Here is a 20,578-nt window from a genome sequence, read left to right as displayed (position 1 = left end):
CCAGGCCGGTGCACAGAGATGGTGAGAGAGGAGGCCGGGCCGGACAGCACGCCCCGCACCGTGTGACTGCTGGGCAGGGTGGCCTGGGCGGCCCCACCCCAGCCCCCAGGACCCCTGCGTCCCTAGTCAGCAGCCCCGTGTGGTCCAGCACCAATGGCTGGATCTCTGCCGACTGCACAGATGGCTGCGCCAGGAGCGGAGTCTGGCTGGGACATGCCAGGACTAGTGGCTTCCCGAGGCCCCGCAGTGGTCCAGGCCTCGGCCCATCCCACGCCTACCCCAGGCAGCCAGGCCTGGGAGCTGCAGCAGAGACCAAGAGGGCAGCCTCCCACACTACTGACCGGAGGCCAGGCAGTGGGGTGTTGGGGTCTGCCCTGTGGGGTCAGGGGAGCCCAGGGGAGGCGCCATGCAGGCAGGAGGCAGACGCAGGGCTAGGGGTTGAGGTGCACCCATGACACGCAGCCACTGAAGGTCAGAGCCGTGGAGTGTAGACTGGAGGCTCCTGGCTGACCCCTGTATTGGGGCCAAGGCCGTGACTGACTGCACCCTGGGAAGGAGGTTCCAGGGAGCTGGGACCTGAGGTTGGAGGCTGGGCCAGCCTGAAACCCTAGGGAGGGCCTGGACTCCCAGAGGGCCGTGGCCTGGGAGCCGGTGGAACTGGGACCACCAGTGCAAGGGCCAGGGCTGGGGCTGGAACAAGTTTAGCCTGATGGCTGCCAAGCTACCTTACAGTTCCTCAGTTTCCCCCAAGTTCCCAAATCCTCAGTACAAGGAGGGGGCCCTGAGGTGCTGAGGTTCAGACCACAGGGTGGACCGGAGACTGCCTGGGCTCCCGGACTTCCTGCTGTGCTCCCCACATGCTGGAAGCCCCCGCCTGGCGAGGGATGCTTGGGCTCATCCCTGAGAGGCCGCACCAGCTCCAATGATTTGCTGAGGGCCTTGTGCAGGCAGCCTGGCCCTGCCCCCACCCAGCAGAGGCACCACTAGGCCTGGGTGCCCTTCCTCCGGCCACGGGTCTCGTCAGAGCAGCCCACACCTGCCCCTCACTGCCGAGTTCTATGATGCCCCTGGCCACACACACCACACTTGCCACCCAGAGACAGGCCCAGCATTGCTGGGGCCAAGGGGATGGGCTAGCTGGGCTGATGGCTTCGAAGCATGACGTGACCATATCACAGCTCAGCCTGGCCAAGCTTGGGTCAGCTCAGCCCTGCCCAGCCTGGCTCAGCTCAGCTCAGCCAAATCCAGCTCAGCCCAGCCCTGCCCAGCTCAGCCCTACCCTACCCAGCCCAGTTCAGCTCAGCCCTGCTCGGTTGTCTAGTTCAATACAGCCCAGCTTGGTCCAGCTGAGTCCATTCTAGCCCAGTCCAACCTAGCTCTGCCTAGTCTAGTCTAGACCAGACCAGTCCTGCCCAGTCTAGCCCAGTCCAGCCCAGCTCAGCCCAGTCTAGGCCAGTCCAGTCCAGTCCAGCCCAGCCCAGCCTAGCCTAGCCTAGCCCAGCCCAGCTCAGCCCAGCCCAGCTCCAGCCCAGCCGAGCCCAGCTCAGCTCAGCTCCAATCCAACCCAGTCTAGGCCAGCCCAGCCGAGCCCAGCTCAGCCCAGTTCAGCTCAGCTAAGCCCAGCCCAGCTCAGCCCAGCCCAGCTCAACCCAGTCCAGCCCAGCCCAGCCCAGCCCATCTCAGCCCAGTCCAGCTCAGCCCAGTCCAGCCCAGCCCAGCCCAGCCCAGCCCAGCCCAGCCCAGCTCAACCCAGTCCAGCCCAGTCCAGCTCAGCCCAGCTCAGCCCAGCCCAGCTCAGCCCAGTCCAGCTCAGCTAAGCCCAGCCCAGCCCAGCCCAGCCCAGCCCAGCCCAGCTCAGCCCAGCTCAGCCCAGCCCAGCTCAGCCCAGCTCAGCTCCAGCCCAGCCCAACCCAGCTCAGCTCCAGTCCAGCCCAGCCCAGCTCAGCTAAGCCCAGCTTAGCCCATGCAGCCCCACGAAATGGTCTCAGCCAAGACTCCAGGACCATGGGCAGGAACGAGCCAGGCAGCGGTGCCACGCAGCCAGGGCCCAGGGAGGGAGGCCAGCAGCCTCGGGGCACACACACCTCTGGCCGTGCTGGGCCATCTCAATGGCGCGCCGCGCAGGCACCGGGGAGCCGCCGTCCGTCACACTGAGCACCTCCATGGACTTGCGCTCCGGCCGCCGCTTGCCGTGTCGGTTCAGCATTGGGGAGTCCACACGCTTCCGGGGAGGGTCTGTGCACAGACAAGCGTCAGGCCACGCAGCCCCTGAACCCAGTGGGGCAGTGCCAGCCGAGCTGAGGCCACCCCCAGACCATACCTATCTCATTCCGGGGGGGCAGGTCCTCATCCTCCTGGCTCGGGTACCTTTCTTTCCGGTCCAGGAGGAGGAAGTAAATCATCTTCTCCTGGTTCTCCCTACAGTGGGCAAGAGGTGCGGGGTGCACTGGCACACAGGGCCACCAGCTCCTCCATGACGGGGCTCCCACCCCCAGGCCCCCGCCACCGCCCCCAGGGCGCACTCCTCCAACACCAGCTCCTCCATGATGGGGCTCCCACCCTCAGGCCCCCGCCACCGCCCCCAGGGCGCACTCCTCCGACACCAGCTCCTCCATGATGGGGCTCCCACCCCCAGGCCCCCCGACGCCGCCGCCCCCGGGAGCCTCCCAGGACGCACTCCTCCGACACCAGCTCCTCCATGACGGGGCTCCCACCCCCAGGCCCCCCCCGCCGCCGCCCCCGGGAGCCTCCCAGGACGCACTCCTCCGACAACAGGTCCTGCAGCAGCTTGTTGCGGTCTCGGAAGCAGCCCAGAGAATGCATGCTGTCCAGCACGTCAGGGTCAATGTCCTCCAGGCTGGGCAGCGAGCGGATCTGGACCTTGCGGGGAATGGGCTGCTCCGGCTCTGGCTCATTCTTGCCCCCTCTGTGGACACAGGGCAGGTCGCCCGGCTGTCAGCACTGGCCGGGCCGGGGAGGCTGGGAGGCCCGCCCTCACCTGGGGCCCTGCATCCTGCCACTCTCCCTGTGCCCAGCCCGGGGAGGCCTCCTGCGTCCTGCCCGCACCCCGCACCCAGCGCAGGCCACTAAGGGCTGAGGGCCAAGGCGGGGCAGGGCCGGCGCCCTCCCCCCGCCTTTCCTAGCAGGGCCTCCAGGCCACAGCGACAGGCAAAGCAGGCGATTAGTGGGTGGAAAAGCTACTTACATATACCATATGTGTTTCTGAATGTGCTCTAGCTACAAGGAAAGAGAAACAGGGAGTTAGTATGGACAAGGGTTGGAGAGAGCCCACATTAGGAGGTGAGGGGAAGGCAGGGGCTGGGGGTGCAGAGAGAGCAGGAGAGGGTGAGGGCAAGTGAGCAGAGGGAGGGTGGGGAGGAGGATGGGGAGGGGGCTGCATTCCCAGAGGCTCAAGGCCAGCACCCCTGCCCCCGCCTCTCCCAAGTGGAGAAGAAAATGCAGACCTCGAGGAGGAGGTAAGTTGGCGGTCAGGGGTGGGGGAACTCCAGGTAGGGGCAGAGGCCCAGGGAGCAGAGGCGGGGGTGGGGGCAGGGGCCCAGGGAGCAGAGGGAGAGGGGAGGCAGGGAAGCTGGAGCCAGGGCGGCCCCAGGTGCCTGTGCTGCCTGGGCCAGGCCCCTCCATGGCTCTAAACAGGAACCAAGGCAGGAGAGCAGGGAGCTGAAGCCAGGAGAACCCGGCCCACCTGTGTGGCGGGGGCGGGGCTGGGTGCAGGTGCGAGCAGGAGGCTGGGAGGGCCGGCCAGCCACACGGCCCCTTCTCTCCACCCTGACTCAGAGACAGCTCGGGGGTGTGGGGTGGTGGCCTCTTGGGAACAGAGCAACACTACCCTGGAAAGGCCAGCCCAGAGGGTGACCTGCTCCTGTCAAGTGGACGTGCAGGGGCCCCACACCAGACCACCCTGGAGGAGGCTGGGACCAGCAGCTGGGGGTTACCTTTGGCTTTTGCCAGCCCCACAGCTGCCAGGGTCCCTTAGGGGGAAGTGTTCACACAGCCTGGGGCTTTCCTCAGCGGCGTGTGGAGGAAGATGGCCGCGATGGGGAAGCGCCCATGCTTCTGTGTAACTTACAGCCCAGGCCTCACCTGTCTGTGCACGTAGCCCCCCCACGCCTGCACCCCCACCCGCCCACCCACCGTGCCTATGCACACCCACACCTGTCGAAGTGCTCACAGGCACCTGGACACACCTCCCCACACGTGCACATGCCCACGCCTATGCCCCCACCCACACACATGAACCTGGGCACCCCCACACCTGGGCACCTGTCCACACACCCTGGTGCCCACACATCTGAGCACACACCCGCCCCTGCGACGCCCTGGGGCCACCCCACTCCGAGGCGGGCACACACCGTGAGGCGACGTGCGGCGTCCACCTCGATCATGCCCCGCAGCAGGCTCTGGCAGTCGGGCGGGATGAAGTGCGGCATGTGGAACACACCCCGCTTCACCTTCTCCAGCAGCTGCCGCAGGTTGTCATCGTCGAAGGGCAGGGCCCCCTGTGGACAGCGGGCGGGGTCATTGAGGCCCGGTGTGTGAGGGGTGTGGGGGAAGGGCGAGGCGGGGGACTGGGGCGGGGGCCGGGTCTCACCACCAGCAAGGCGAAAAGGATGACGCCGCAGCTCCACACGTCCGCCTTCCGGCCGTCGTACTTCTCCCCCTGCAGACAGCAGTGCCCGGGCTGTTGGGGGGGGTGCAGGGTGGGGCAGGGGGCCTTGGCGGGGCTGGACAGAGGGCCTGGGAGGAAGTCGGGCCCCAGGACAGGCGGCTGAGCAGCGCCTGCGGGTGTGGCAGGCTGGGGTCCCACCGGGGTCAGGTCCCTGCCACCCTGGGACCCGCAGGGTGCACACAGCAGCGGCGACTCACCCGGATCACCTCGGGGCAGGCGTAGTGGGGTGACCTGCAGGCAAGGGCAGAGGTCAGCGGTGGGCTCTGGGCACTGGGCACTGCCAGTCCCTCCTCCCAGGGCAATGGTGCATCTCGGGGCCCTCAGGTAGGCTCACTGGGCTTTGGCGCCAGACGCCCCCACGTTCCCTGAATCCCCAGGACGGCTTCTGGGAGGAGACCAAGGTCGGGGCACTGGGTCTCTGCTTCGCCCAAGGCTGTCTGCCCACTCGGCCGAGCAGGGGCCGGGGGTCTCCAGGAGAGGGGCCTGTAGGCGGGTCCCAGCCTCACTCCCAGGTGGGCGGGACGCACCCCTATCCTCACTGTACAGACCTTCCAGGGGTCCCACCTCCCCACCACCACTAGGCTGGTGGGGTACTGGGAAACTCAAGCACATTGTCGGGGGTGCCGGGAGGCTCAGGCAGGCTGAGGACCTCTCAGCCCGCCGGCTCCTCCTCTTCCCCCAGCCCAGCCCATGCAGAGCCAGCAGCAAGGAGAGCCACACACCCGCAGCTGGTCTCCAACAGGCTGTCGCCAACCTGCAGGGACGCCATGCCGAAGTCCGCGATCCGGATATTGTTCTTCTCGTCCAGCAGGAGGTTTTCGGGTTTCAGATCCCTGTGGCTGGGGAGGAGGGCGGTGAGGCTGAAAAGGGCCTATCTCTGCCTTGAGCGCCTCCCGGCCCTGGAGACCCCTGCCCAGCGTGCACTGGCTCTCCAAATGCCAATCACACAGAGGGGCCAATGGCAATCCAGCCTGGTGATGTCACAGGCAGCCAATCAGAAGTCGCCCACCTGGTCCGTTTGGCTCTTGCCTTTGATCAGGCATCCCTGTGCCACGCCCTCCTTCCTGCCCCTCCTGCTCCCTAGCACATCTTCTCTGGCCTAGGGCAAGCTAGGGCCCCCAGGCGCGTAGGGATGCATGGAAGAGCTCCCAGAGCCCTTGGGTGGGCACCAGGCAGAAATCTTCCCAACACACTGCCCACTCCAGGGGGAAGGGGAGGTGCTGGGGGTTGCTGCTTCTGGGGCTGAAGGGGAACACCTGCTGTGGCATGGTGCACAGGAGGGGTAGCTCCTGGGGGGAGGATGATGCACGGGAGGGGTAGCTCCTGGGGGGTGCACTTGAGGGGCAGGTCCTGGAGGGGGCATGGTGCACTTAAGGGGTAGCTCCTGGGGGGGGCATGGTGCACCTGAGGGGTAGCTTCGGGGGGGGGCACGGTGCACATGAGGGGTAGCTTCTGCGGTGGAGGGGATGGTGCACGTGAGGGGTACCTCCTGGGGTCGGGGGGATAGTGCACATGAGGGTTAGCTACTGGGGGGGACAGTACATGTGAGGGATAGCTCCTGGGGGGTGCACTTGAGGGGTAGCTCCTGGGGTGGGAAGGTGAACATGAGGGGGAGCTCCTGGGGGGGACGGTGCCCGTGATGGGTACCTCCTGGGGGGTCAGTGCATGTGTGGGTAGCTCCTGAGGGGAATGATGCACATGAGAGGTAAGTCCTGGGGGAGGACGGTGCGCTTGAGGGGTAGCTCTTGGGGGGATGGTGCATATGAGGGGTAGCTCCTGGGGGGATGGTGCACGTGAGCAGTAGCTCCTGTGGGGGTTGGTGCCTGTGAAGGGGAGCCCCTGGGGGGTGCACATGAGGGTTAGCTACTGGGGGGATGGTGCATGTGAGGGATAGCTCCTGGGGGCTGCACTTGAGGGGTAGCTCCTGGGAAGGGATGATGAACATGAGTAATAGCTCCTGGGGGGTCAGTGCACGTGAGGGGTAGCTTCTGGGGTAGGCGCCTGGGAGGGATGGGGTGCCTTGGAATAGCACATGGCGGGGTGTAGTCCTTCGGGCCATGGGGCATCTGGGGTGGTGGGTCCCTGGGGAGCGGGGGCAGCAGGGCGAGGACTCACCATATGGAGTGGCTGTGGCAGAAGTCCAGCGCCGAGATGATCTGCCGGAAGAACTTCCGGGCCTCCTTGGGGGTCAGCCTCCCCTTCTTCACCAGGTAGTCGAAGAGCTCCCCGCCCGACACGTGTTCTAGCACCAAGTATCTGCAGCAGACGAACCCCCAGTGTGCCCAGCTGTGGTGCCAGCTGATGCCCCCCTTGTCCCAGGGCCTCCCACAGCCACCACTTGGCCCAGCCTCCCTGCAGGCCGCCCCCATTCTCCCGTGGGCTGGGGAAGCAGCTCAGAGGACCCGACTGCAGGGCAGACCTCAGGCCATCTGGGTTCCTTAGGATGGGCCTCAAATGACTCTGCAGGGACCCTGAGGTGGGATTAGGGGGGAGGGTGGGTGAAGGGATGGGTCTGGGGGCACAGCCGCCAGGGAGGGTTTGGAACCCACATGCTCAGTGTGGTGGGTGCCAGGGCAGGGTGCAGCATGGGGTGGCCTCGGGCTCTGTCCTGCCTGCTCTGCCGTTTCCGCGTCTGCAAGGCGAGGCACTCAGACCCCGTCATCCCCTGCACCTCAGTGGCACGGACGCCCAACGGGAGACTGCGAAGTCGCATCCAGGGGCCCAGGGACCCTGGGATCCTCTGGACTGCTGTGAGCGGGGACAGGAGGTGTGAGGGCTGTGGGGAGGGGTGAGGAAATGGCGTGGCCCTCCCTTTCCTGCCCTGGTGGGCTCCTGGCCTCCCATGGGGTCTCAGCCACATGGAGGGTCCTGAGGGGCTGGTTCCTGGTGGGCGTCCTGTGGGACACTGGATCAGACTGCCTGGGGGCTGCTCCGTCCAGGCTGAACCAGTTTGGGGGAGGCCTGTGAGGGCAGTGGCCCTAGGTGTGGCCGCGGTGATGTGGGGCCAGTGAGTGGCCTGGGATGAGGGAGTAGGACCTGGAAGCCCACTCAGAGCAGTGGTGAGGACTGGAGTGACCAGCTGTCTCAGAAGCTGGTCTTGGCAGGAATCCAGGGCCCAGTGCAGGGATGGGAGCAGAGGCTGTGGTGGGGGCACAGGGTGGGCTGTGGGCAGGAGGCTCAGCATAGGCCACACGGTGTGCAGAGGGGGTGGGACAGCACCCAGGGCCAGACCTCAGGAGAAGCCCCCTAAGCGCAGCCATGCCCACACCCTGGGCAATTTCCTGTCCTGCCCTCCCCAGGACCTGCTGCTCTAGCACCTCGTCACAGCAAACCAGCCATGCCCACCCACTGGGCTCTTTCCTGTCCTGCCCTCCCCAGGGATCACTGCTCCAGCACCGCCTCACAGCAAAGCAGCCATGCCCACCCCCTGGGCTCTTTCCTGTCCTGCCCTCCCCAGGACCCACTGCTCCAGGACCACCTCACAGCAAAGCAGCCATACCCTCGTCACAGTCCCCTCGCCGGCATCAGGGTCCAGGGCGGCCCCCAACCCCAAGCCTATGGTGGAAGTTTCTGTGATCCTGCTCACGGGGGTGGGGGAAGGCAGCTCCCCGCACCCCAGCCCTGGGTTTTCTCTCCCCAGCGACACACTGGAGCTGGCCACCTGCACGTGCTCCCAAGGGGATGCGGAAACCCCGGCCTGGCGAGAGCAGGAGTAACTGCTCTGGGATGGGGAGTAGCGGGTTCTGGCCAGGCACTGAGACACCTCAACCTTCAGCCTCCTCACCCCTCAGCTCACCCCTCAGCCTTCTGACTCCTCAGCCCCCTCACCCCTCAACCTTCTCACCAATCGGCCTCCTCATCTTCAGCCTCCTGACCCACAGCTCAACCCTCAGCCTTCTCACCCTCAGCCTCCTCACCCTCAGCTCACCCCTCAGCCTTCTCACCCCTCAGCCTCCTCACCCCTCAGCCTTCTCACCCCTCAGCCTCCTCACCCTCAGCTCACCCCTCAGCCTTCTCACCCCTCAGCCTTCTCACCCCTCAGGCTTCTCACCCTCAGCTCACCCCTCAGCCTTCTCACCCCTCAGCCTTCTCACCCCTCAGCCTCCTCACCCTCAGCTCACCCCTCAGCCTCCTCAACTCTCAGCCTTCTCACCCCTCAGCCTCCTTACCCTGAGCTCACCCCTCAGCCTTCTCACCCCTCAGCCTTCTCACCCCTCAGCCTCCTCAACTCTCAGCCTTCTCACCCCTCAGCCTCCTCAACTCTCAGCCTTCTCACCCCTCAGCCTCCTCAACTCTCAGCCTTCTCACCCCTCAGCCTCCTCACCCTGAGCTCACCCCTCAGCCTTCTCACCCCTCAGCCTTCTCACCCCTCAGCCTCCTCACCCTCAGCTCACCCCTCAGCCTTCTCACCCCTCAGCCTTCTCACCCCTCAGCCTCCTCAACTCTCAGCCTTCTCACCCCTCAGCCTCCTCACCCTGAGCTCACCCCTCAGCCTCCTCACCCCTCAGCCTCCTCACCCCTCAGCCTTCTCACCCCTCAGCCTCCTCACCCCTCAGCCTCCTCACCCCTCAGCCTTCTCACCCCTCAGCCTCCTCACCCCTCAGCCTTCTCACCCCTCAGCCTCCTCACCCTCAGCTCACCACTCAGCCTTCTGACCCCTCAGCCTTCTCACCCCTCAGGCTTCTCACCCCTCAGCTCAACCGTCAGCCTCCTCACCCCTCAGCCTCCTCACCCCTCAGCCTCCTCACCCCTCAGCCTCCTCACCCCTCAGCCTTCTCACCCCTCAGCCTTCTCACCCCTCAGCCTCCTCAACTCTCAGCCTTCTCACCCCTCAGCCTCCTCACCCTGAGCTCACCCCTCAGCCTTCTCACCCCTCAGCCTTCTCACCCTCAGCCTCCTCACCCTCAGCCTCCTCACCCCTCAGCCTTCTCACCCCTCAGCCTCCTCACCCCTCAGCCTTCTCACCCCTCAGCCTCCTCACCCTCAGCTCACCACTCAGCCTTCTGACCCCTCAGCCTTCTCACCCCTCAGCCTTCTCACCCCTCAGCCTTCTAACCCTCAGCTCACCTCTCAGCCGTCTCACCCCTCAGCCTCCTCACCCCTCATCCTTCTCATTCCTCAGCCTCCTCACCCCTCAGCCTTCTCACCCCTCAGCCTTCTCACCCCTCTGCCTTCTCACCCCTCAGCCTCCTCACCCTCAGCTCACCCCTCAGCCTTCTCACCCCACAGCCTTCTCACCCTCATCTCATCCCTCAGCCTTTTCACCCCACAGCCTTCAGACCCTCAGCCTTCTCACCCTCAGCCTCCTCACCCTCAGCCTCCTCACCCTCAGCCTTCTCACCCTCAGCCTCCTCACCCTCAGCCTTCTGACCCTCAGGCTTCTCACCCCTCAGCCTTCTCACCCTAAGCTCACCCCTCAGCCTTCTCACCCTCAGCCTTCTCACCCCTCAGCCTTCTCACCCTCAGCTCACCCCTCAGCCTTCTCACCCTCAGCTCACCACTCAGCCTCCTCACCCTCAGCCTCATCACCCTCAGCTTCCTCACCCTCAGCCTCCTCACCCTCAGCCTCCTCACCCTCAGCCTTCTCACCCCTCAGCCTCCTCACCCTCAGCCTTCTCACCCTCAGCTCACCCCTCAGCCTCCTAACCCTCAGCCTCCTCACCCTCAGCCTTCTGACCCTCAGCTCACCCCTCAGCCTCCTCACCCTCAGCCTCCTCACCCTCATCTCACCCCTCAGCCTTCTCAACCTTCAGCCTCCTCACCCTCAGCCTCCTCACCCTCATCTCACCCCTCAGCCTTCTAACCCTCAGCCTCCTCACCCTCATCTCACCCCTCAGCCTTCTCACCCCTCAGCCTTCTCACCCTCAGCTCACCCCTCAGCCTTCTCACCCCTCAGCTTCCTCACCCTCAGCCTCCTCACCCTCAGCCTCCTCACCCTCCGCTCACCCCTCAGCCTTCTCACCCTCAGCCTCCTCACCGTCAGCTCACCCCTCAGCCTCCTCACCCTCAGCCTCCTCACCCTCAGCCTCCTCACCCTCAGCCTCCTCACCCTCAGCCTTCTCACCCCTCAGCCTCCTCTCCCTCAGCCTTCTCACCCTCAGCTCACCCCTCAGCCTCCTAACCCTCAGCCTCCTCACCCTCAGCCTTCTGACCCTCAGCTCACCCCTCAGCCTCCTCACCCTCAGCCTCCTCACCCTCATCTCACCCCTCAGCCTTCTCAACCTTCAGCCTCCTCACCCTCAGCCTCCTCACCCTCATCTCACCCCTCAGCCTTCTAACCCTCAGCCTCCTCACCCTCATCTCACCCCTCAGCCTTCTCACCCCTCAGCCTTCTCACCCTCAGCTCACCCCTCAGCCTTCTCACCCCTCAGCTTCCTCACCCTCAGCCTCCTCACCCTCAGCCTCCTCACCCTCCGCTCACCCCTCAGCCTTCTCACCCTCAGCCTCCTCACCGTCAGCTCACCCCTCAGCCTCCTCACCCTCAGCCTCCTCACCCTCAGCCTCCTCACCCTCAGCCTCCTCACCCTCCGCTCACCCCTCAGCCTCCTCACCCTCAGCCTCCTCACCCTCAGCCTCCTCACCCTCAGCCTCCTCACCCTCATCTCACCCCTCAGCCTTCTCACCCTTCAGCCGCCTCACCCTCAACCTTCTTACCCTCATCCTTCTCACCCTCGGCCTCCTCACCCTCGGCCTCCTCACCCTCAGCCTCCTCACCCTCAGCTCACCCCTCAGCCTTCTCACCCCTCAGCCTTCTCACCCTCAGCTCACCCCTCAGCCTCCTCACCCTCAGCCTCCTCACCCCTCAGCCTCCGCACCCTCAGTATCCTCACCCTCAGCTCACCCCTCATCCTTCTCACCCCTCAGCCTCCTCACCCCTCAGCCTCCTCACCCTCAGCCTCCTCACCCTCAGCTCACCCCTCAGCCTCCTCACCCTCAGCCTCCTCACCCTCAGCTCACCCCTCAGCCTTCTCACCCTCAGCCTCCTCACCCTCAGCCTTCTCACCCCTCAGCCTCCTCACCCTCAGCTTTCTCACCCTCAGCCTCCTCACCCCTCAGCCTTCTCACCCCTCAGCCTTCTCACCCTCAGCCTCCTCACCCTCATCTCACCCTCAGCCTTCTCACCCTCATCTCACCCCTCAGCCTTCTCACCCTCAGCTCACCCCTCAGCCTTCTCACCCCTCAGCCTCCTCACCCTCAGCCTCCTCACCCTCAGCTCACCCCTCAGCCTTCTCACCCTCAGCCTCCTCACCCTCAGCCTTCTCACCCCTCAGCCTCCTCACCCTCAGCTTTCTCACCCTCAGCCTCCTCACCCTCAGCCTTCTCACCCTCAGCCTCCTCACCCCTCAGCCTTCTCAGCCCTCAGACTCCTCACCCTCATCCTTCTCACCCTCATCTCACCCCTCAGCCTTCTCACCCTCAGCCTCCTCACACTCATCTCACCCCTCAGCCTCCTCACCCTCAGCCTTCTCACCCCTCAGACTCCTCACCCTCAGCCTCCTCACCCTCAGCTCACCCCTCAGCCTCCTCACCCCTCAGCCTTCTCACCCCTCAGCCTTCTCACCCTCAGCCTTCTCACCCTCAGCCTCCTCACCCTCAGCTCACCCCTCAGCCTCCTCACCCCTCAGCCTCCTCACCCTCAGCCTCCTCACCCTCATCTCACACCTCAGCCTTCTCACCCTTCAGCCTCCTCACCCTCAGTCTTCTTACCCTCATCCTTCTCACCCTCGGCCTCCTCACCCTCAGCCTCCTCACCCTCAGCTCACCCCTCATCCTTCTCACCCCTCAGCCTTCTCACCCTCAGCTCACCCCTCAGCCTCCTCACCCTCAGCCTCCTCACCCCTCAGCCTCCTCACCCTCAGCCTCCTCACCCTCAGCTCACCCCTCAGCCTTCTCACCGCTCAGCCTCCTCACCCCTCAGCCTCCTCACCCTCAGCCTTCTCACCCTCAGCTCACCCCTCATCCTTCTCACCCCTCAGCCTCCTCACCCTCAGCTCACCCCTCAGCCTTCTCACTGCTCAGCCTCCTCACCCCTCAGCCTCCTCAACCTCAGCCTCCTCACCCTCAGCTCACCCCTCAGCCTTCTCAACCTCAGTCTCCTCACCCTCAGCCTTCTCACCCCTCAGCCTTCTCACCCTCAGCCTTCTCACCCCTCAGCCTTCTCACCCTCAGCCTTCTCACCCTCAGCTCACCCCTCAGTCCACCCCTGCATGTTCCTTGCCCCCACAGTGCCTGATGCCCCAGAGATGCCTGGCCAGGACCACCTGGTAGTCAGGGCGCTGCCTTGGGAGCAGCCAGAGTCAGAGGGGGCTCAAGGCCAGACAGTGCTCAGCAGCAGCCCCTCGCCGCTGGGACGCCCCATCAGAGCCCACCAGGAGCCCATCCTGTGAATGACTTCTGCATCTACTCCAGGAGCTGGCTGAGGGTGGGTGGTGGGTGATGGGGTTCACACACAGGCACGCCTGGCACAGGGAGGGGATTTCTGCTGGCCTTGGCGGCTGTAGGGTGACGGGGTCAGCCACACTTGGCAGCCGGAGTCCATCCAGGGCGGGAACCTGGAGGCTGTGCCTCGTGGGGGAGCCTCGGGGATGGGGGTGTGTCTCAGTGGGTTGGAGGAGCCCTGGGCAGAGGCCAGGAGGCTCGATGTGGCCTTGTGGGGAGGACCAGGTGCTCCCACCCCTTGACCTGAAACCCTGATCCCCCCTCCAGAAGGCCCCATCCCCCCTGCTGGCCTCAGGCTCAGCAGCAAGCCCCCAAGAGGGCAGGTGTCTGGTCTGGTCAAGAAGCACAGGGCACATTGGGCTGGCCGAGACCGTCCACAGTCAGGTGTGGGTGCTGGCGGGGCCAGGGCTGACAGGGTGCAGTTGGCGCCCCTGGCCTCCAGTCCCTGCACTCCCCATGCCCCGGCCGCCCGCCCTAGACCGACAGCCCCACCTCTGCCACCCCAGCTCTCCAGACCCAGCAATACCTACAAATATTTTTTGTTTTCATAAACGTCGTGCAGCTTTAGGACGTGGGGGTGCTCAATGAGCTTCAGGATCGCGATCTCTCGCTCCACCTGCACGGGAGAGACGAGCACGTCACGCTCGCAGGGCTGTGGTGCCCATCACTCCCCACAGACACCGCCTTTGGTGCTAGCTGTGGGGACGCAGGGACGCGGGCTGCTCTGCTGGGGCCTGGCTGGTGGAGAGAGCCCAGGCCCCATGCTGATGCCAGCTTGGGGGCTGGGGGCCCCTGGAGCAGGAGGGTCCCTCCCCGCTCTGCCAAGGCAGGCAGCCTGGGCCTCGGCGCTGCCCTCAGTGTGAACCCAGCCTCAGGAACGGGGCCTGGAGCTGTGGGGGAGGAGGCCTCCCAGGCTCCCAGCCAGAGTCGGGTGGAGGCCCTTCCAGGCAGGCTGCGCCCGCGCTCCGTCCTTCCTCACAGTGGAGGCCTCGCAGCGGAGGACCGGACAGGCCTCTCTGGGCTCAGGACTGGCACGAGGTGGGGGTGGACGTCCTGTGCGCAGGGTATGGAGTGGGTATGCCCGCCGTGGGCAGGGCACGTGTCCCCCATCCATAGGCTCCCAGCTGGCAATGTCCTCAAGTGGGGAGGGTAGCAATGTCCCAGGGCCCCAGGGAGGGGCAGAAGTGACCCCTGAGGGTACCTGACTCAGGACACGCAGTCCTGCTCCGAGGTGAGGGCAGGGTCTCCTCCCTCAGACCTGCCAGTCTGGTCAAGGCCACCTGGGGCCCTTCCCAGCACAGAGAAGTGGCTGTGGCAGTGTGGAGGCTAGCCAAGGCAACAGCCCGGGGCACCTAGCACTCGGGAGCCAGGGTAGACAAGGCTTTGGAGCTGGGGCCAGTCTTGTGATGGGGTCCCAGCCCTGGTGAGTTGGCCAGCCTGTCCCAAGCCCTTCCCTTCCAAGCGGGCATCTGTGCATGGTGCCTGCAGGTGTCAGGGCCACCTCTCCTCCTCCGCATCTCCAGGCCCTCCTTCCTCCACTCAGGGCTCACAGGCACCTCCCAAATTCAGCATGGGGCTCTCCCCAGCCCTGCCCTGCACTGGGTTTCCCTCCACCGGGCACGGTCCTGGCCTGTTACTCCCAGGGCCTTGGTTTCTCCTCCAAGGCAGGGTCAGAGCCTGCCAGCCCCACCCAGGCAGCCCTCAGTGCTGCTGCCACCTCCTCCTGGGGTCCCCAGCCTCCCCAGTGCAGTCTGGTTAATTCCTCCACGCCCCCAGCAGCTGGGGGGACTCTGAGTGTAAATAAGGGTCCCCAAGCATCAGCACCTCCCACAAGTCTCCACCCTCTGTGCTCCTCCCACTAGCCCCAGCCCCAGCCCCAGCCCTGCCCTCGAAGGAGCCAGTGCAGGGATAGGTGGGGCGGGAGGGCCCCACAATGGATGCCCAGGTCCCACCATGCATGAGACGTGGAGGAGCTGGGAGTTGCAGCCTCTGCCTCTACACCCAGGGTCAGGCTTCCCTGCAGTCGGGGCAGCACCCTCCCCACTGAGAGGAGGGTCAGAGGCCAGGAGTCCTCCATCCAGGGTGGCCTGCCTGGTCCCCACAGTGGCCAGACACCACCGCATGGAGGCCAGGCCCCAGCGGAGGAGGAAGGCGGGGCTCCCCTCTGGCAAGATGGGCCCTGCCCGGCAGGGGACAGGCTACTCCGAGGCAGGGGCCCCCTCTCAGTTCTAACTGGGGACACTGAGGCCCTGCCACCAGAAGCCTGCAGGACCCCCGCACTCCTCCACAGGTCCCCAGGAGGCTGAGTCCCAGCCCCCTGTGCTATTCCCTGACCTAACCACAACCGGCCCCGCCTTCCCCCCATAGCCCCGCTCACCTTCATCAGCACAGACTCGCTGAGCTTCTCACGGTTGACAATCTTGATGGCTACCTTCTGGCAGGTGACACAGTGAACCCCCAGCTTCACCAGGCCTGCAGGAGAGAAGCAGCCGCCACTCAGACCCACCCGGACTGTGCAGGTTGGGGGGCCTCCTCCCGAGCCCTGGTCAGCAGGGGCCCCACACTCTTCAGGGCTGGACTCGGCCCCTGCCCGCCTGGGTTGCTGTCCAGGACAGCTCCATGCTGGTGTCACGCTGCCCCACACGGCTGTGTCTTGCCTCCATGCCGGCCCTTTGGGCTTCTCAGGTCTCCGTGACCCCACTCGCCCTCTCCCCTGTCCCAGGGCACCTAGAGCCCCTCTCTCTGGCTTTAACCACTGTCAGCTGGGAGCCAGAGTGCCCTCAAGGCCCCTGCCTGGCCCAGGAAGCCCGTCCCCCGCACATCCCCACCCTGAGGCCCCCCCACAGCCCTCTGCTGAGACCCCCGCCCACAGCCCTCTGCTGAGACCCCTCCAAAGCTCTCTGCTGAGAACCCCCCTGCAGCCCTCTGCTGAGACCCCCCTGCAGCCCTCTGCTGAGACCCCCGCCCGCAGCCCTCTGCTGAAATCCGCCCCCCGCAGCCCTCTGCTGAGACCTCCGCCCGCAGCCCTCTGCTGAAATCCACCCCTCGCAGCCCTCTGCTGAGACCCCCGCCTGCAGCCCTCTGCTGAGATCCCCCCTGCAGCCCTCTGCTGAGATCCCGCCCGCAGCCCTCTGCCGAGATGCTGCTCTGCTCCCAGGCTGGCCCTGTGCCCACCCCAGGACAGCAGGAGGGGAGCAGCACTACCCCAGACCTCCACGGCCCCTTGGCCCTCTCCTTCCCAGACCCACCTAAAAGGCAGGCAGGGTGCTCTGGGAATGTGCCTCGGCTGGCACACGGTCCTGATCCCCCCACCTCAGCCCACCCTCCCTTTCTCCTCTTTCCTTTTCACAGCCAGATACCCGCTCCCACCCAGGACAGCCCTGCCACACCCCTGAGCCTCCCCCGCCCCCCACACTGGGCCTGAACTGGGACCTTGACACTAGAGACGCCCTCGGGCGCCCACAACCCAGGCCACCTCCCACCAACAGTCCCAGGTGCACCCACCGGCCTACTCCGTGTTGGGTCATGTTGGAACCATGTGGGGTTCAGGTTACCACAGGGTACCCCTCTTCCTGGGAGCGCCCAGACACCCAGAGCCTGGCTGGCGTTCCTGCTGGGCTTTGGGGGACACCATCCTTCCGTGCACTGCCCTATGTCATCGGCCGCCCTCTGAGAGTCTCATACCACCTCTGCCTCTGTGGCTCCAGGTCTGGCGCAGGAGCCCCACCTCCTCCAGCACCAACGACCTGGGCTGCCCACCTGCTCTCCAGACGGGGTGGACCCCCTTCTTCCTGTCCCAGAGTTGGGGGGAAGGGCCAGGCAGCCTGGATCTGGGTGAGCCCAGGCCAGCCGGGGGACCCATGAGCTTGCCGGAAGACGTGGGCTTCCCCAGCGGCAGGGGGAGCTGCAGGCTGGGCGGGGACAGAGGCTGGGCGAGGAGGAGAGCCCAGTGCCTGGGGTGGGAGGGGCCTGGCAGGGCAGGGGCTGCTCACGGAGAAGGGGCCGCCTCTCCCTGGCAGCCTTTGATCCGGCAAGAGGCCTGTGATTCGCTCAGCCAGGGGAGCACTCAGGAGGGCACAGCACCCTTCATCCATAATTCAGGGCGGCCAGAGGCTCCTGTAGTGCACTCCTCCCCAGGCACAAGGCTGGCCTGCACCCCATGGCGGGAACCCCCTACACGGAAAGGAGCAAGAGCTCAACGTCCCCCAAACATGGCTGCAAGGCTAAGGCGTGGCCCCTGCCAGAAGCCTCTGGCCCCAAGGCCATCGAGCTCCAAAAACTCCCCCAGGACCAAACGCTGGGAGGATGCAGCCGGAGGCCAGGACAGAAACTCCCAAAGAAGAGATGACCCAGACGTGCCCAGCGTGAGGCACCCTCAGGAGACCCCGAAGGAGGAAGGGCCCGCACTCTGCCCCAGGATGTAATGAGAGCCGGGGGCGAAGTGGGAGGGAGGCTGTGGTCAAAGCCCCCAAGGGCACCGGGATCACATTCCTAGGTGGGTGACGAGGTCTGTGGGTGGTCCCGGTGGCTCTGCATTTTCACAAACAATGGCCCCACACAGGAGGCGAGTGAAGTCATCAGGGCGCAGCCACCAAGGGCCTGGCAGCTGTTAGATGGTGAGACCTGATCAGACGGCAGAAGACGCTCACTGCTGAGCGCAGAGGATGCTGGTTACAGAGCAGCAGGTCCCAGTGCAGGGACACGCACTGTGCACACACTGAGGGGTGTGCACACACTGAGGGGTGTGCACACCTCTATGCATGCACACACACACCAGGGCACACTCATGCACACACGTGCCCATGTGCACACGCACACACACCGAGTATAGACACCCCGTGTACATATGTGCACACACACCCAGTGCACGCACTCGCATACACACATGCCTACACCCTGTGCACACACACCTCATGCACACACCATGCACACACACAGGCCTACACCCTGTACATACACCTGTGTACACACAGACCTACACCCTGTGCACACACACACCCATGCACATGCCCATGCACACATGCACGCCTACACTCTGTGCACACACCCAGCGCACACACCCGTGTACACATGCCCACACCCTGTACACATACCCCCTGCGCACACACCCATGTACACAGATGCCCACACCCTGTGCACACACCCGTGTACATATACCCATGCACACACTCGGTGCACACACATCCAGTAACACTGTGTGCATACAGTACACACTGCAGTGCATGTACACTTGCAATTACACACATACACTCGTATACATGCACATACCCATAGTGCACGCCTACCCCCTCATGCACACACACCCCCAGTGTACACACACCCTCATGCACACATACAGATATACAGGCACACTCCCAGCCTGTACAGACACATCCTTGAATGACAGGAACCAAAAGATGTGTGGAGAGCACCATCCTGCTTCCAGAAAAGGAAAGAAAGGGGACTGAAAATGGAGGGGAGCCTGACAGCCACCTGGGCCACCTTCCCGGAAGCCGATATTGAAAGGGTGCTGCTGGCCCCACCACCAATCAGGAGCACCGGCCTTGCGCCAGGTGCTGCTCTGAGTGGGGGCCCCTCCACCAGCATGTCAGACGAGGAAACTGGTTCCATCTGCTGCCAGCATATGTGGCTCAGAAGGGCCAGGAGGACAGGGGGCCATGTGGAACACGGCGTTCCTGACAAGCCCTCACCTTCCCAGAGGAGGTTCCAACGGGGATGGTGCCACTGGGGTTGGGCCTGGCGCACCCACAGAGCCCGCCCACTTCCTTGCATCTGGGGCCTGGGGGCTGCAGGTGGCGGCGGCCTCTCGGATGGCGACAGAGGCACAGAGAAGTCACAGCCACCAAGAGCCTCCTGCCAGTGCTCAGGTGCCTCAGGGCTCAGGTAAAGGCAGCCAGGACACAGCAGGCTGGGGCGCAGGAGAGCCGTCCCCAGCTGTGTCCTGGACCTCTGGCCGCTCCTGCCTCCATCTTCTTCCACTTGTTTCCCCTATGCCCAGAAAGTCCTCTCCCCATTACTGTACCCTGAAGACTCCTATACATCCCTCAAAGCCCACCATGGAGATGTCCCTCCTAAGTAAAGCTTCCCTAAGGACCTAGGCAGCAATGCCACCCTCTGCATCCTGGTCCCCCCAGCTTCGGGATTATGAGCAGAATGTTTGGGTTATGAGCTGTTTTGCCACTTCCTGGATGCAGGGAGTGGGCAGTGTGCTGTGAGAGGCCCTCCTGACTGGGTCACAGCCTGGAGGGTGGGGGGCAGGAGGCTGCAGTGGGGAAGCCCAGGACCAGCCTTCATCATCCACCCTGCAACGTGCTGTGGTTTATTTTCCAATTGAGATTGCATCTCTAATTACTGTCTTTACACACACACAGGCTCAGCGGCGAGAGGAAAAGCGTGCAGTGCCACGGATCACTGCACAGGGCCCTGCGGGTGGGCGGTGGCGCTGAGCAGCGGTGGCCAGCAGCTCACATCAGGCCCCATTTCTGTGGGAAGGTGTGCCGGCGGGTGCCCAAGGGTGCTAGGTCTCCCTGTGCCCACTGCAAGGAAAAGTCCGGGCACCGTGGAGCTGCAGGGCATCCCAGGGAAGGCCCAGGTATGCCGGGAGGGTGCTGGGCCTCAGGGAGCAGAATGGCATATTAACACATCCCCAGGAGCTCCAGAGCCAGCCGGGAGAGTCAAAGGGAGCTCTGGGACCATCCTGCACCTGGCATCTAAGAGCAGCCTTCTGCCTGAGGCATTGGCGGGTGCGGGGGTGGGGGTGGGGGGTAGGTACACCCAGGAAGCTCAGTGTCCTCACTCTGCCCTGTCCACGCCTCCTCCCATCTCCACCATGCACACCAGTGCCACGGCCGGCCCCGTCGGGTGTCTGCTGCCCACCCTCGCCCAGAGTGGGGTGAGATCCAACAGAAAGGATGGGGACAGCTCATCTACCCCAAGGCCAGTGGAGAGGATGCGGGCAGGGAAGGAGCACAAGAGCGGCCGCGCAGGGGTGGGCTGCTGTCCTTGGTGCTGAACGTGTCCCCTGCAGGTGAAGAGCCTGCCTCCAGCAGCCTCCGGGCCCAGGCGGCAAGGAGGAAATGCCCCGAGGGGTGGGGTCACTGGACAGGCCTGCCCTGCTCCCACCCCACGAAGGAGGCTTCCAGAGACCAGCACAGGCCACAACCTGCCCCGTCATTGTCATCACCCCACACTGAGGGGACCAAGTGGGCCTCACCCACGTGGCCCCGCTCTCCAGACGGCCACAGCCAGCGGCGACCCATTTTCCGGACTGCCGAATCCACATGGCGGGGCCGCAACTCATGGGGGTATGCAGAGCAGGCCCCTCTTCTGGGGGACAGAACGGGGCAGCCTCCAGCTGGCTCTCCATGAGGAAGGGAAGCAGCACCACACGGCTCTTCAGAAAAACCAGAAGCAATGCCAGATGCTGCTGAGCGGCCGCCTCTCCCGGCCCGG

At 64.9% G+C, this 20,578-nt stretch overlaps 1 protein-coding gene across 7 annotated transcripts in view; it reads right to left on the bottom strand.

Moving 5' to 3' along the window:
• BRSK2 (BR serine/threonine kinase 2) overlaps positions 1-20,578 on the bottom strand; it is a 71,496-nt gene that overhangs the window by 14,892 nt on the left and 36,026 nt on the right. For 6 of the 7 annotated variants that reach the window (XR_010340225.1, XR_010340226.1, XM_064370295.1 and 3 more), the window contains exons 2-12: positions 15,504-15,598; positions 13,657-13,742; positions 6,803-6,943; positions 5,410-5,526; positions 4,885-4,918; positions 4,610-4,678; positions 4,371-4,517; positions 3,206-3,237; positions 2,762-2,926; positions 2,321-2,418; positions 2,085-2,235 (exon numbers count right to left, since the gene is read on the bottom strand). Coding sequence is in view for 5 of the 7 variants with exons in the window: in XM_064370295.1 (XP_064226365.1) it covers positions 2,085-2,235; positions 2,321-2,418; positions 2,762-2,926; positions 3,206-3,237; positions 4,371-4,517; positions 4,610-4,678; positions 4,885-4,918; positions 5,410-5,526; positions 6,803-6,943; positions 13,657-13,742; positions 15,504-15,598 (1,135 nt within the window). In the remaining 2 variants the exon portion in view is untranslated. Of the gene's footprint in view, positions 1-2,084; positions 2,236-2,320; positions 2,419-2,761; positions 2,927-3,205; positions 3,238-4,370; positions 4,518-4,609; positions 4,679-4,884; positions 4,919-5,409; positions 5,527-6,802; positions 6,944-13,652; positions 13,743-15,503; positions 15,599-20,578 lie in introns of those variants that run through there. The other variant, XM_064370296.1, reaches the window with a different exon arrangement.

This window comes from Aotus nancymaae, unplaced genomic scaffold, assembly GCF_030222135.1.
Source record: "Aotus nancymaae isolate 86718 unplaced genomic scaffold, 86718_ANA_hifiasm-v0.15.2.pri h1tg000106l, whole genome shotgun sequence".
Taxonomy (NCBI): domain Eukaryota; kingdom Metazoa; phylum Chordata; class Mammalia; order Primates; family Aotidae; genus Aotus; species Aotus nancymaae.
The sequence above is the reverse complement of the archived record's forward strand: the minus strand, read 5'-3'. Positions and strand labels throughout refer to the sequence as shown.